Genomic DNA, 15,671 nt, shown 5'->3' with positions numbered 1-15,671 from the left:
GTTGGGACCGGTTTAGACCGAGTTTAGAGTCGGTCCTGACGGAGACAAAATTTGTTACCGGAAAAAAAAAAGAGAAATCCCACTATTAAACTTTACACATAACTTTATTGTACCAATTTATACCAATACCAGGTAAACAAAAACACAGGATGGAAGCAGTCAGGAGGAGAAAGAACAACAAAGTACAGTCAAATTTACAAAAGACTTAGAAAAGAAGTTTCTGGCTCATTGGCTAACAAAGTTTTTTTTTCTTCGGGTTTTAGAGTAAAAATTATGTACCAGGTTAATAATATGCACCAAAATTATGATTGCCAGTACACAAACTGTCCAATAATATGTTTATTTCTATTATAACCATATATAGCATTTCAGTATTAAAGTCATCACTCTGTCAACCTATTTCCTATTAGGAGAAGAACACTTGCCAGAAATTATTAAATTTTTCATAGAAATGGCAGAAATCGGCAAGTGTGTTAAATAAACATCTTTTAACTCATAACGTAAAATTCTCCATTTAGGACAAAAATATACTCAGACTTCACATCTATTCTATGAAAATAGTGCACAGCAATGGATTAGACAGTGTAGTAAAGGATAATACCAAAGATACACCCATTTTATTGTACAAAATATCCATATATTAAAATATATAAACGCAACCATCTGCGGAGACAAACCTCAGCTGCATCTCATACACATCCAAAAGCACTCCGATTAGGATTTCTGACAGTCCAGCTATCGTCAAACACAAATCTTCAAATTGAATATCTGTCCCCGTCAGTTTGAACATATCTCTGTACAACACAACTGAAAAAGACCTTGAGCGGTGCACCGTATTGCTCTGATCAGTCCTCAACTCTCAGGTATAAAGTCATCAAACTGTCCTCTACTCTGAGGCCACTCGGGATTCAGCGGGCGTTGAACCAGATGTGCATCTACAGCTTCCTAGAGCGGCTGACTCTCTTTTTTTTCTTTTCGTTTGGCACTTGCAGCAGTTCAATTCCTTGAACCCGTCACGTCCTACCCAGTGAATGACTTGTCCCAATTAACCTTGAATGATTGTTCAAACACAATTACAGGCTAAAGCTGCTGCAATATGATCCAGCTTACAGCAGCTGGAACTGCTGATAGAATAATCCTGAAACGCACCTTTTAAAAAGTCTTAACTGCTCGAACAGATGTTCTCACGTATCGTGGCAAAAGATCACAGGAATCCTAGAAACGTATTTGACATCTTAACATTGGATTTCAGATTGACTGATGAAAATGTTAACATTTTAACTGCATACGCTGCACTGCAAAGAATGGGTTAAATCTAGTGATTTTAAACATCTCTGTGGAAAAGAAGTGCAGAGCCAACGAGTAGACCAGAGAAGAGACCTTTGAAATGCTCTCATACTGGCCTACTGTACGGTCCACATTCATAATGCGCCGTTGACCAAAACTCACCTCTCGTTCCGAGACGTTAGTATCAAATACTAAAAGGCTCAGCTGTGATGTTGCCTAACAAAAAAGGCAAAACTATGTCAATGCAGTCAAACAAAAGAAAAATACAGTACAAAGAACAGACGTCACTGATTGCAAAGAAACACCAGCAGGAGTCAAGAGAAATGTCTCGAACGTGTGTCGTCGTGTCAGAGAAGACTTCAGATGTGTCCGTTGTGCACTTCAAGTCAGCAGAACCTCGCTACCATTATTCGATCACTGTGTGCAAACCGCATATCAGCCACAAACTGACTGAGGCTGATGTTCAGACAGTGACCAAATCCCTCCTTCGCTGTGTGTATGTGTGTGTGCTCGTGCAGTGATCGGACCGGACGGTGACTTGGCAGTCAGTCACCTGGGAACAAGTGGAGCGGCGGTCACATGCAGTTGGCCACGTTGCTGGAGCCCTGGCCGACGTCTCTGATTTGGCTGACGTGAGACGAGCAGACGGCGACTCCGGCTCCCGCCCGGCAGTGAGACACCGAACCCACCAGCTCCCATCTGAACAGCAAACAAAAAGCACAACGAAATAATAATGAGACGACATTCTAACAGTCCTAAACAATACAGCAGCTTTTAAATTATTGGACACACTGACTTGATGCATGGAACCCCCTACAGTTTATCCTGATGGGTTTTTAGGGGTATTGGATCCTCGATACCTGAGAAACACATCGCAAACAGTCTTCATTCATCGCCTCCTCACCTGTTCATCCGAGGCTCAAAAGCCTCCACTGTGTTCAGGTAGATGTTCCCGTTGTGACCCCCGACTGCGAACACTCTCCCCATTACAGTGGCCACCCCGACTCCCCCGCGCGGGGTGGTGAGCTCAGACACGTACTCCCAGCGGTGCATTCGAGGGTCAAAGCGCTCCACGGAGCTCAGGGGTGAATTGTCATCAAAGCCGCCTTTAGGAAAAATGAGAGAGAGGATTATAAAAAAATAAAAAATAAAAAAATCACAAGAAATGTATCTCGGCTGAAGGGTGATACAGGAAACTGGCATGTATGATTTTACTACAATAGCCCAGGTGTTAACCGCTAACACTCTGAGGATGATTCTGTTGTTGCTGATGGAGCAGACTGAAGAGAAGAGGATTTCATGTATCTATACTGAGCCACAGCTACTGACCTGGCAAAATGCCCCGTTTTAATGAACCTTGAATGACTCTTCAAATTCCAGTGGTACAATAAAAACCTCACGCTGTTAATCAGTTACCAGATGGCTTTACAAAACATGAACTTTCACCTTTCCTGATTCACACATTTGTGTATAAAGTCGTAGGGTGTGTGTGTGTGTGTGTGTCAGGGAGGCATGTGACCCGGGTTGTCAAAATGAGTAATTCCAGTCACAGACAAAATACATCTTGCCTACATCAGTATCTGGTACCAACAGTACCTGGCAACCCATGTGATCCGATCTGAAGAGATGAATGTATTCCTCTCACCCACTACATAGAGGCAGCCGTTGAGCTTGCTGACTCCATTCCCAGCCCGTCGCTGGCCCATCTCGCTGATCTCCGTCCACTTGTTGAGGTGCGGGTTAAACCGCTCCACACTGGACAGGGACGCCACGCCATCGTTGCCTCCCACTGCGTACATGAAACTCTGGCAAAGAAGCGGGTATAAAAGCTGTAAAGTCCAGAATAGATATCACATAAAATCAGTCACAACTGATGGGCCTTCGTTTGAAGTCTTACCCCCAACGCAACGGACCCCACTCCTCCTCTGGGAGTGTTCATCGGAGCCACGGCGCTCCAGCAGTCACTTTCGATGTCGTAGCGCTCAACATCGTTGAAGCAGGAGTTGTCATCCAGACCTCCGATGGCGTAGATAGGACCACCAAGAGCGGCCAGGGCTATGCCCCTCCTGAGAAACACACATCATGTCCGTTTACTAAGACAACAGGAAATAACTACATCTAAATTTAAAGACAATATGATTGATTGAGCATATTGTAGTGTCTGTGTACCTCTTGGTGTTCATGGAGGCTTTCATCATCCACTTGTTGGTGAGGGGGTCAAACATCTCCATGTTGCCCAAGTGTTCGCTACCGTCATGGCCGCCAACAGCATAAACCTTGCCTAAAGAAAAGCAACATCAAACAGATATGAACGAGAGTCTTTATGATCACGTGACCTGACCAGGAAATATTATTGTATTTGTATAAAACGTATATATTATATAAACTGAGTTGCAACTTCAACTTTCTATGCCGCCTCTCTCACTTTCTGGAGTTAATTATATAAACCAGTAACCCGTCTCACCTCCTACAGATATTACTCCCACGTGACGCCGTCTGCTGTTCATTTCAGGACCAAAGAACCAGCTGTTCTTAGTGATGGAGTAACACTCGATGCTGCGAAACGGGTCACCAGAACCCCCCCGGCCACCCACACAGAACAAAACCCCTGAGGGAAAATGGTCGGAGAGAACAAAGCGTTGGCTTTCATACTTTAAGCACAAAGAACCTCAGAATAAACATTTTATGGAAAAATATACAAAGAAAATACGACAACCTTTCTGTAAATGAGAAGTTTTTTATATTATTGTAAATCTAATTAAGTTAAGACTAAGCCTGTAGCTGTTACAACACATTAACACTAAGAAAAGCATTTGGTTTCATGCATGTAGCTGTGTGTTTCTGGGGTGCTAAAAAAAAAGTGCAAATGCCATAAAATCTGTTGTTATATGTTTTTAAAGCCAAACCATATAAGTACTACCTGCAGTGTGTTTCCGGGGTATGGTACGAACTGAATACTCAAAGTCCAGCACCACCTTGTTGCTGAAGTGCAGGTGGTAGTTCCTGGCTTCGTCCATCAGGTCGCGACAACTGAGGTTACCTTTAACCATCTCGTCCTTCGCCACCGTTCCAGTCAGGAACTCTACCGGGAGCAGGGGGAGGCGCACCTGAAGGAGAGACCAGACATTGTATTGTGGTTGTAAACGTGATTACGTAAAGCTGTGAACGCATATGTAACACACATGTAACACACATTTTACACAGTGATGTAGCGTTACCTTCAGGCAATCAGTAAACTAGGTGGTAAAGTCTAGAGGTACTTCCAAACACAACAAACTTTTGAATTCAGGAAGATGCAGCACTAACGTACGTAAGCTAACCCACACACCCTGCGGTACCTTTAAGCTGTGAACTCTCTAACCTGAGACATGATCTGGTCCAGCCAGGCCTCGTGGTGCTGTGGGTTTGCCTTCAGCCATTTCACCGCTGCATTGTACACCTGTGTCTCTGAATGGATGTTGAGCTCGCCAGAGGACAACAATGTGCGCAAGTGCTGGGGAGACACGGAAGTAAAGTCCTCACAGTCCACCACCTCAGTGAAGTGTTCGCAGGCATAGCGGTCGGCCATGTCCATCAGGTCCACGCGATTGTGGCTCTCAGCGAAGGTGCGTACCGCCAGGCAGTTGGTGGGGTGAAAGTGGGCCTTCATGTACTCACAACAGGCTCTCGCTACCAGCTCCACCTGATAAGATTCAAGCAGTAATGAAGTAAATAAAGAAGTGAATTGCTTAAAAAGGGAAGCATTATCACGCTTAACCTTTCAATGGAGAACCCTTTATGTAAGATAACGTGCATTTCTTTACCTGAAGGATGCAGGCAGCATAAAGCAGGGGCTGGACATTGTCCACAGTTAACGTGAGCTTGGAGGAGTAGGCAAAATGCACCAGGTCCTGGATGGCATCGCCATCAAAGTCCTTGATCTCGATCAGTTCCTGCTTGGCCTCGGACATCTCTGAGAGGAACATGGCCCTGAGGAAGAAATAGCCACATAGACAACAAGTGTGTTAATGCTGTACCTGATGACAATCCATTAGGGCTGTCACAAGCATTACATTTTAGTTTATAAAAAGGAAATTGTCTTTTTTTTTTGTCAGAATCGCTGACTTGAATCATTGTGCAGATTGAATGTCCACTAGTAAGAAAAAACTCTTGGTCCGTGCTGTAGTGAAGAATGCAGTTATAGGCCAAGTCAAAAAAATAAAACATAAAATGTAACATACCTGAAGTAAGGGATAACACAAGCCAGCACTAGCTTGTGGCATGGTATCATCCTACTGCCAACCTACAAAAAGAGACATGTTTAAAAAAAACAAAACAGGAAACAAGACCCACCTGTATACAGCATTAATAATCTCACCGTTTATTAATCTCCACAGTACGACTGTGATTACAGCAAATATTTAGGGATTCAAAGTAAAACAAAAAACAACAACACTCAACTTAAATTTAGATTAATTACGCTCACATCTATAAAATATTCTTTGTGAAATCACAGCCTTTCACCTGATTATACGGAAAACAAAGATCAGCTGAAATATAAATAGAAGACGAACAAATCTCGCTCTTCCCTCGAGCCCTCACCGAGTGACCCACCTTCAGCGTGACGTCGCAGAGCTCTCCTACTTCATAGAAATGCCTGAGGGAGTTGTGGAAGTCCTTCCAAGCCTCATGAGCCTCAAAGACAAAGGACCCGTCGGGCTCACAATCTGCTTTCGATGTCCTGGTCACAGGCCGCTTGTCCTTGGGCTTCAGCTGCTTGGCGTGGTCTTGCACCATATCCCCTGGTGCCATAGCTGGCTACAGGTAACAACACCTAGAAGAGAGACGAGGGTTTGACAGAAAGAATCACTCAATCAATGATTCAATCAGTAGAATTGAGAGGAAATAATCAGCAACAACTATTAAATTCATCATGTCATTCCCTGGTTTGAGCACCTCAGCTGTAAAGATTTGTATCTTTGTTGATTTGATATTGATGGGTATTGTCGCCCATCCCGATCAATAAGCAGGCCAGATTTTCACCACCATTGACTGTGCCATGCAAGAATAACTTGCAATTTAAATGAAACCCCAACTCAGTGCAAATAACATTCTACAGGCTTCAATGGAGGAAACAAAAAGGGACATTAGTGGTGGAGGACACTGCTTTCCAGCTGAACAAGTTTGGTCAGTAATCCCCCCCCCTCAGCGTCACTTCCCCTTTACTCATTTAGCAGAGACCGGAGAGACATAACAGGACAGGCACATTCCTCCGAGCTAACGTGACACACCATGCAGAGAATACTGTGCAATCAAAAACCCATGCAAATTCCTACCTATTGCTGAATCAGATGAAAAATGTCCACAGTGTTTATGTCACAGAAATACTGAGAGCAGACAGCCAGAGTCCAAAGCTCCACCCACACCTTACAGATGATGTACTGTCTCTCTATTAAGCTTTATGTCTCTGAAGCTGAATAGACTCAGTGTATCGCCCCTCATCACTAGTCCTCTCAGCTATACCAGCAGAAACATCTAGAGATCAAAGGCTCTCTCTCCCCCCACTTCTGTTCTATTACACTTGTGGGTATGCTTCATCTTTGAAAACCACATGTGGGGGACTTCGAATTGAGGGAATATTGCAAAGGCAGATTCGGGAACACTTTCATGGCCTTAAGATGATAACATCGTCTGTTGTATAATTTATGAGGAGCGAGAGTGTCAATAATTTAACGACAGATGTATCGCACAACTCAACTCCACTGAGTACAAAACGGGAAAAACAGTATGTGCCGACAGCAACCTCTTTTTATATTCATACCTGTTTTTTATGCATCTGCCATCTGCATACAGAAGGGACCACATTTGGTAGAAAGGTACACAAGAGACGAGTGTTTTAAAGGCACACAGGAACTACACTATGCTGTGTTTCCATGGGTTGGCCTTCGATCAGAGTATTGTGAAAGGAATAACCCAACTAATATGCTCTCTTCCTGCACACTTGATCACTATACTTCCCTCACCACCTTTTAGGAGATTGAGGTTGAGATCAGCTTGTGATAAAGAGTGATCCATGTCAAGGACTACTTGCTATGTAGTCAGCTGGAAAAATAGTTTAAAGCATTTTAAAGACCTTCATATCACATAAACAGTTCCGTTTATGCAGTCTGAATGTAGTGCAACTTTAGTCCTCACTAACTTTAGTCCTACACATGTACAATAAGGTGACACATATATGTCATCAAGATGTTTTAACAGCTACTCGAGGGCATAATAGAATATGGAGATAGGGAAGGATAAGACAGCAGCTATAACGATACTGCTAATATCACATAATTTACAACAAGCTAGTTAGCGTTAGCTGTTAAATGTAAACGTTAGCTAGCATCTACTCTACAGATGCCATTAACGTTAAAAGTATTTGCACGTGTCAATGTTTTGGTGTACGATACAAATAAATACTTGTATTTATCACAGCCAGATAAGTGCGTAATATCGGGCACAACTGTGGAGAAAAGTTGAGATCGAATGTAAAACATGAAACACAATCACACGTCAACAGTGTGTTACGAGATTAACGCTAACAGATCACTAGCTTGTTTGCTAACAGCAACTAGCAAGCAGAGTCGCATCCGAGAGCTAACATTAGCTGGCAGGGAAAGACACCGATTTAGTTATGGCGGAAATACGAAATGTACAAATGCAACAAATAACATTTAATAATCGCTGCGTTAAGTTAAACATATTTAATTTAGATACCTCATGTCGTAGGGAGAATTAAGATGCCGGTTTCATTGAGCGGAATGTTTGGCATTGGCACGTTTGTTGTGATTCCAGGTGCCTCATGGGTATTGTAGTTTTAAGACATTACCTGACCAACAGCTGAAAGAACAAGATTAAATGCCATCTAGAAGCTCATAATGCCGGTGAAAATCTGCCAGTTTTAATTAAGATGGTCTCGTCTTTTGTTTCTGAAGCTGATCAGTGAAACATCGAAGTGTAACACATTTTTCAATAAACTTCACACAGAGGGTATGCGGTAATGCTTAGAGGGCTCTATGTGATTTATTTACCGAAAGCAATAACTATTGATAAACAATGTCGAAGTTGATATAAATAGTGTCACATTCTTTAGTTATGATTTCTCTTATTTTGTCTTCTGCCTTCCTGTAGAAGTGTTCCAGTAAATTACACTGACCTGTTAAAAATAAGGCACTAGACTACAGCATAATGTTCAAAATAGGGAAATGTTACTGTAATTAGTTATTATAAAACTATATTGGCCAATCAAATCTTGGCTAAAATTATACATTAACACCGTCAGATCCTGATTTGAGTTACATTTACTGTCAGTGCAGCATCTGCATATTTCAGCTGTAAACACATATTGAAAACAGGTCATTAATGTGGACAGATGTTATACTCCAATATGAAAAAATACATATCCTCAAAACATAATTTGTGGGGTCCACACCCATAGACATAAAATATATAGTCCTGAAAAATCACAATTAGCTTGAAACCATCATCACAGCAGTGTTAAAACAGTTCTTAACAAAAAGGTATGTTTTCTATTAATACTTTTCTTTGAATGGGATCAGATTAAAACAAAGACTTGGCACAAAAAATGCGCAGTTTAAGGTTAAAGATTTACAGATAACTAGGTTGTGTTCTCAGATAAATGGTGCTACTTTGTTTATCTAACTATCTAACTCTAAAGGGGGTAAAAACTGTCCAAAAAGAACACCCAGACCATTTTACTTTAAATTACTGAAATACATAATTTTCTTGGAATTCAAACTGCGATCAGTGTGAGGCCAAAGGAAGTAAGAGAAGCCAAACATTACAATGAGACCTACACCCACACAGAAACCGTCACACAATAATTATCCAAAAATGTTTTATTTCAGAGCAGAGTAAATGTATGCAGTTCACCAGCAAGCTACTTGAAGTTCAATATTATTTGTCACTGTCACCGTGCGATGGCCACCACGAAGCAAATATAACATTATGTCCGTGTGTCCTACTTGTACTGCTTCTTCTTTTTCAGGAGCGCATCCCGTAGAGCAATCTGGACGAGCAAATCAAAAATATTTCGAGTTCAAATGCCACTTATATTAAAAACAGTCAAATACAGCAGCTATTTCTGACAGGTGTGACCTACCTGTTTGTCTCTGAAGGAGCGTTTGCCTTTTGTTCTGACATTCTGACTGTGTCTCATCATCATGAAGTTCTTCGTCTTCCTCTTCTCCCTGTTGCTGGTGCCGGCGTGTGGGTTCAGCTTGGTATGCTTTTTGACAAAATCCTTGCGGTCGGGCCGTCCCGCCTTGAAAAATCAAAAACACATCGTTAGAGCTGAAATGGCTAGTTGATCAACAAATTTCTTGATCGACAGAAAATTACTCCAAAGAAAATAATATTTGCTGTTTTTTTTAGTGTTCAGTATTAGTAAAACTATAGTTCTGTTTTTCTTTGTTTTGACATTTTATAGACCAAACGATTCATCAAGAACATAATCAGCAGGCTAATAGTTACAAAAGTCGCACATCTAGACGAAAATATTCCAGGCTGCACAAAAGAACATTTTAAAAGACGGAAAAATATAGATTCCTCACGCTAGATAATGCTCCCATGAACATATATTTAATTACCACCTGTGACGTTCGAGGGTCAAGCTCTTCTTTAGAGGCATTATCTAGTGTGCAGATTCTATTTTTCAGAGTCCACAGTGTTTTAGCATCCATGAGTAACTCACTATCGGAATAGTTCAAATCACCCTACAGGTATAGCATTAGAGTTTTACCATTGCTGTTGCCAGGCGCGTTTCCTTGTCTGCCTTTGGTTTCTTATGCAGTTTCTCAATGTTCCTCAAAGTCAGCACCTCCCCTCTTAAGGATTTGGGAAAAAAGAAGCAAAAACCTCAGTATGATCTTCTATCTTTACCCACACACACACCAATTTAATCTCTGTAAATGATGCTTTAAGCTCTTTGTTGAAATAGCTTTCTAACCTGTTGTCCTCTTCTTCGAGGTCCACATTTGTCCTCTTCTGGCCTTTGCCTGGTGCACCATTGACCTCCTTAGCCAGCTGGACCAGACGGATCTTCTTGAAGTCATCTTGAGTGAGGAGCCTGCTGCCGCTGACCGCTGCTGCTTTGGCTTTCCTTTCCTCGACTGGCATATTCTGAAGCTTCTCCGCCTTACACACACACACACACACACACACACACACACACACACACACACACACCTTATATTAAAACCAAGATGCCAAACAAAATGAACCATCAGCTTGTAAAGCCCTCTGAGGCAAATTTGTGATTTTGGGCTATACAAAATAAAATTTAATTGAATAAACTATCCAGTTATATTCTCACCATTTCTCCTGTTTCTTCATCCGCCGAGTGGTGAACATCCACCCACTCCCCATCTTCATCATCACCACTCATACTGGCGCTCTCCCAGCCATCTGTTGTACAATATGAAAAATGTGCCAAATATTGATCATCTCTATACACACATGGACACACTGGATTATGACCAGTTCAGCCCCTGTAATCAAATCCTATAAATTCAATAAGAAGAAGAAAAAAAAAAAAAAAAAAAAAAAAAAAAAGCTGCTCACCTCCGCCTTCCTCTCCCTCTTTGTTCCCCTCCTCCACCTCCAGGACTTCAGCTCCAGGAATGTAATCTTTAGCCTCCAGCTCTCCGTAGTCTTTGATCTTGGCCTCTGTCGATGCTTCTGTGGGTCTCCCCTGGACAACAAATGGCACAATTATTTACATTTGTTGAATGCAACAACAAAAAAGGGTTATTTTTAAAGTGGTTGTTGTGTTTTTCAGTAAAAGTCTTGGCTCACCCTGTCCCTCTTGTGCAGCATCTGTGGATTAAGACTCCTGAAGAGCTGGATCAGTCCTCTGGCAGACATCATCACATCTGAACGCAAATAGACAGAATCACATGTTTTGTGAGTGAATATACATGCACATATATGCACAACTCCTTAGTGCATTCAGATTTGTGGTTTAAGTACAAAGGCCAGAAAAACAGACTGACTCTTGTCTTTGTGGATCTTGTACTGAGCCAGGTCCTGCAGCAAGTCCTCAGTGATGGCGAGCGGACAGCGGGCTGTCACTTCTTTGATGGCGTTGATGCTTGATACAAAAAGGTGTTGAATTTAAGGTAAAGTTAGCTTTGGCATGGGAGCTACATTTAAAAAAAATATATGGAAGTTGTATTTCTGGTTTGAACATTTCAATCCACGCAAACGTTTGATAACTGAAACCAGAAAGTAGACACGGCTGCTACTCACCCCACAGTCATGACCTCCCCAGAGTTTCTCTCCGTCACAAAGTTGTTGGCGATGGTCATGATTACGGGTTCGATGATCTGCACAAGTGGGAACGTGTGAGAAGGTTTATACAGGAATCCTTACGTTACATCCTCACAGAATAGATGGATCTTCATGTACCTCTGGTGGGACGAGTTGATGGGAAGCCTGGGCCACACACAGGAGAATCTTTGTCACCTCTGGAAAGGCAACAGTTTGTTAAAAACATCTCGTCAACAGAGGTCAAAACACTTTCATTCACTTAATTGGGAGTTATTTTTACCTCTTTGATGGGGCTGTAGAAACCTCTGAATAAAGGCATAATAGTTGAAGAGGAAGAGCTGGAAAAGAACAGAGTATTATTATTATTCCTATAACTCTGGCAGTCAGAACGGCTTAGATGTCGTTACTGCCGAGTACTACCCTTGAAAAAAAAATGCTGGCAAAGCTTCTCCTGCATATTATTCATGTAAATTCTGCCAATATTTACGAGGGCCAGTTCTACAGCAAGTCATCTGCCACCAAGGAGTGCACAAACTAGCTGATGAGAGCCACGTCACTCACCTCGTGGATTCCAACCAGTCTGGATATGAACTCCATCATCATGATCTTCACCTCGAAGCGCTCTTTAGAGGCTTCCAACTGCTTCAAGAGTTTCTCAGAGAAATCTTTGTAAAAACAGATGTTTCATGTAAATTGTTGCACAAAAAAGCCCTGAACAAATTCTTTGTGCTGCAGATGTTGTGGAGAAGACCGGTGAGTCTACCTTGCGGATCATGAATGAGATGAATAGCAGAGAAATTGAACACTTCCACCTTCTTCTTTTTCTTGTGTTTCTGCACAATAGAGTCAAAACAATGAACGTTATTCATTCGAACACAAGTGACACAATACGAGTCATGACATAGTAGTTACAAGAGCGGTACCTTGAGGACTTTCATCGCCTTTTCCATCTTCTTCTTGTTTTTGGAGGTTTTCTTGCCAGTGGAGTATCTCACCTTCACGTCTCGGACTGATGGTCCCTCCGCCTGCAAGACAAGACTGATTCTCAACAAAACACATATCTTAAATATGCACTAAACAAAAATGACATTCTGGAATGAGAAAAGGTATAATTTGTACATATTTTTGGTACTTGCCTCCGAGTCTGAATCATCTGAATTTTTCTCATCCTCATCTTTGCCCAGAAAGAATTTAAGACCGGCAACAACGATCTAAACAGGAAGAGAGGCAGGTGAGAATGCACAGGGCTGCCACTTGTGCAATATAATGAGCAAAGCATTGCTTTCATTGGGAGCAAACATACCTTTGTAACCTTGGAGAAGCACGCTGTAGTTATGACATTAACTGTTTTGGTATCATTCCTGCGACACAAACAAAAAAAGACAATCAGCCTAAAGAAGCAAAAAATAAGAATGTGTAAAGTGAGTTCAGTGTAAACAAACCCCACCATATGTTTCTCTTGTAAAGCTCCACCATTACGTCTAAAGAGATCTTTGCTGCCAGGGGGTTATTGTCTCTCAGCATGGTGTACATGAAGTTCTGTAACGTCTGAAACACACAACAGTATCACATCATCACACAGACAGGGAGCGGTGACTATTCAAAGCTGCTGTAGTCAAACATGAAAACGTGAACACGTGCGAGTGTGTGTACTTACTGTGTTAACTTTGTTGTTTTTGTGCTTGGCATTGATGTTTTTGATGTCTGCCACAATGTGTGTGTACAGTGTCTGCGGGGAGAGAGAAGCAAATGTTTACTTCTGAAAGGGGAAGAGGGAAACATTAAAAGAGCACAAGTCAACAATTAAACATACGAGTACAGAAGAAAAGCCAGTACGTCTGTCAATTATAGATTCATTGCTATACGAGGAAATCAGACATGGTAAGCATAAATACAAGTTGTCAACAAATTCACCTTCTACTCTTCTAATTAGAAACTATAAGAGCAGACTCTATGAATGTGCGTCTACAATTTCATGGAAACAATTCAATAATAGGGCTGCAACTAACAGTTATTTTCAATATCAATTATTCCACTGATTATATTCTAGATTTATCAATTAATTGTTGGGTCTTTAAAATGTCTATCTCCGTTTCTCAAAGTCAAAGGTGATGTCTTTAAAAGTTTTTGTTTCGTCATCCAAAAACCCAAAGATATTCAGTTTAATATCTCCATATTTGCGAGGCTGAAAACTGCATTTTCTGCCATTTTTGCATTAAAAATGACTTGCCGATTAATTAAACATCTAAAAAGTTGGCGTTTCTTTTTCTGTCGATCGATTAGACGCCTCATCGTTGCAGTGCTACATGACTACACGAACAGAGAATACATGTTGGAGGGCTGAGTGCAGTGCAGAGCTCCAACCTTTCTGAGAAGTTTGTCGTGACATCGCAGCAGCTCAAAGAAGAGCTCCAGGAGGCTGGTGGGGTCGATTAGATTTTTGTTCCTCAAAAGAATCAGCGCTTTGCAGAAAGTCTGACAAAGACAGGAAACAAAAAAAAAACATGTCAACACTAACAGACATGCCATTTGCATGAATATCAACAAACTCATAACATGGACAGTAACTTATAGTCTCACCATTCTTAGGTCTGACTCTATCATTGTGTGGTGACTCATTAATAACCCAGACAGCTCTTGTGGATAGGTGGACAGCTGCTGCGGGTAGCATTGGCCAACCTGAAGGACAATAAGAACTTTAATTACACAACCTAAAGAAGATACTACACAATATAGCAGTGCTGGAATGCAACCAAGTACATTTACTCATTTAATACTTCCACTCTCAGAGGCAAACATCCAACCACAAAACTCCACCATATGTATGTGGCAGCTCACTATTGGATACAAGCTTAAACACGGTACCTGGGCGAGAAACATGACAAGCTCTGCCAGCTCCTTGTTCGGCTTGTCAGGCTGCAGTTTGAAGATCTGCATGTTGGACTGGTAGTGTCGGTACTGCTGCTGAAACTGTGGAAGGCACAACAACATAGCGATAAATCACTGAAGAAAGTCTGCTAGCTAACAACGTTAGCGCGTTTGGCTAACAACACTTACCTCATCTGCGTATGACTGTGGATCTCTTTTTATAAGATTCTGCAGCTGTGGCAAATTGTTCGGCAGCTTGTTGTTGTTTCGCCCGGACATGTTTGAAGAGGGGTCTTTGCCAGTAAGTAGAGAGAAAACTAAGAAAAGCAGCGGTTTACAGGGCAAGCGTGGCAAATGTGTAGGCTGCCATTTAATTGCAGTGGCAGTTACTTCCGGTCATATTTCGTCACTTCCGCTTTTATTGAAGAGTGACTTTGTTGACCATATTGTTGATATTTATTTATGCGCTGCTGTTCTTGGACGTTTAAATGATTTTAAATGCATAATGATGTGCTGAGAGCATTCTATCTAAAGCTGAACATGAGATTAAATTGCCACCTGCAGCGGATAAACCTTTCTTGTAAAAGCATGCCGGTACCTCTGGTGCCACCTTCAGGACAAAATTCACTTTATTTTTGCAGAGTGGTATCCAAAAATAGCAATGTTTTGTTTTCTCAATTTTTTATCCTTCCTATGTTTTTTGTGTTTAATGATCATCACATCTGTACCGCCAGCATGGCCTTTTAGTTGTATGTGTGGAGAAAGAACAAAACCGACTCAATGCTTAATTACCCAATGAAATACTTATTATTCCTGAAGTGTTTACAAACCGTATGTATGTATATTGTTGGGATTTTTCTGTGCGTGCAATAGGTGTTTCAATAAAAAAAAAAAAGTGTATGTTTATGAACTCTGCAACTAACTACGGTAAAGAAAATGAAGTTAGAGCTCCACACCAACTGAAAGAAATGGGCATGAAGGTGTTTGTTTTGAGGGAGCATGAGAAGTTTACTTCTGGTGTATGTCCCCTCGGCTTGGAGATGAATATAACGCATTACAGTCCAAGCTGAATGAAAGTACATTACAATAATGGGCAAGGTTTAGTGCACATCTGCAATTCTAAAAGAATCAGAATGACATGTTAATACCTTTGGGATGTGTAAATCAACTCTTTCAATGTCACGTTAAAACATGCCTTCACAGTC

General features: G+C 41.5%; 2 protein-coding genes across 3 annotated transcripts; both read right to left on the bottom strand.

Annotated features, from left to right (window-relative positions):
* Positions 1-88: 88 nt before the first annotated feature.
* Positions 89-9,059, bottom strand: klhl8 (kelch-like family member 8). 2 transcript variants are annotated; one of them, XM_031860311.1, is made up of 12 exons: positions 8,026-9,059; positions 5,881-6,100; positions 5,508-5,569; positions 5,091-5,256; positions 4,649-4,969; positions 4,208-4,394; positions 3,752-3,895; positions 3,457-3,568; positions 3,185-3,353; positions 2,933-3,092; positions 2,192-2,393; positions 89-1,986 (listed from the first exon to the last, which is right to left on the bottom strand). In XM_031860311.1, the coding sequence occupies exons 2-12, from the start codon at positions 6,076-6,078 to the stop codon at positions 1,863-1,865; spliced, it is 1,845 nt and encodes a 614-aa protein (XP_031716171.1). In that variant the 5' UTR covers positions 6,079-6,100; positions 8,026-9,059; the 3' UTR covers positions 89-1,862. The 2 variants fall into 2 exon arrangements, with proteins under 2 accessions (XP_031716171.1, XP_031716172.1); XM_031860312.1 differs by lacking the exon at positions 89-1,986 and having other exon boundaries at positions 2,341-2,393; positions 2,884-3,092.
* A 90-nt stretch (positions 9,060-9,149) lies between these two features.
* On the bottom strand, positions 9,150-15,665 carry sdad1 (SDA1 domain containing 1). Its single transcript, XM_031860310.1, has 22 exons — positions 14,656-15,665; positions 14,464-14,568; positions 14,179-14,277; positions 13,963-14,073; positions 13,256-13,327; positions 13,046-13,146; positions 12,902-12,959; positions 12,735-12,809; positions 12,522-12,623; positions 12,362-12,431; positions 12,160-12,263; positions 11,879-11,936; positions 11,737-11,795; positions 11,578-11,654; positions 11,322-11,419; positions 11,125-11,201; positions 10,891-11,020; positions 10,643-10,734; positions 10,277-10,464; positions 10,070-10,154; positions 9,431-9,592; positions 9,150-9,337 (listed from the first exon to the last, which is right to left on the bottom strand). The coding sequence occupies exons 1-22, from the start codon at positions 14,743-14,745 to the stop codon at positions 9,290-9,292; spliced, it is 2,061 nt and encodes a 686-aa protein (XP_031716170.1). The 5' UTR covers positions 14,746-15,665; the 3' UTR covers positions 9,150-9,289.
* Between the last annotated feature and the right edge of the window lie 6 nt (positions 15,666-15,671).

This window comes from Anarrhichthys ocellatus, unplaced genomic scaffold (genome assembly GCF_004355925.1).
Source record: "Anarrhichthys ocellatus isolate YVR2014 unplaced genomic scaffold, GSC_Weel_1.0 scaffold23, whole genome shotgun sequence".
Lineage (NCBI taxonomy): Eukaryota > Metazoa > Chordata > Actinopteri > Perciformes > Anarhichadidae > Anarrhichthys > Anarrhichthys ocellatus.
The sequence above is the reverse complement of the archived record's forward strand: the minus strand, read 5'-3'. Positions and strand labels throughout refer to the sequence as shown.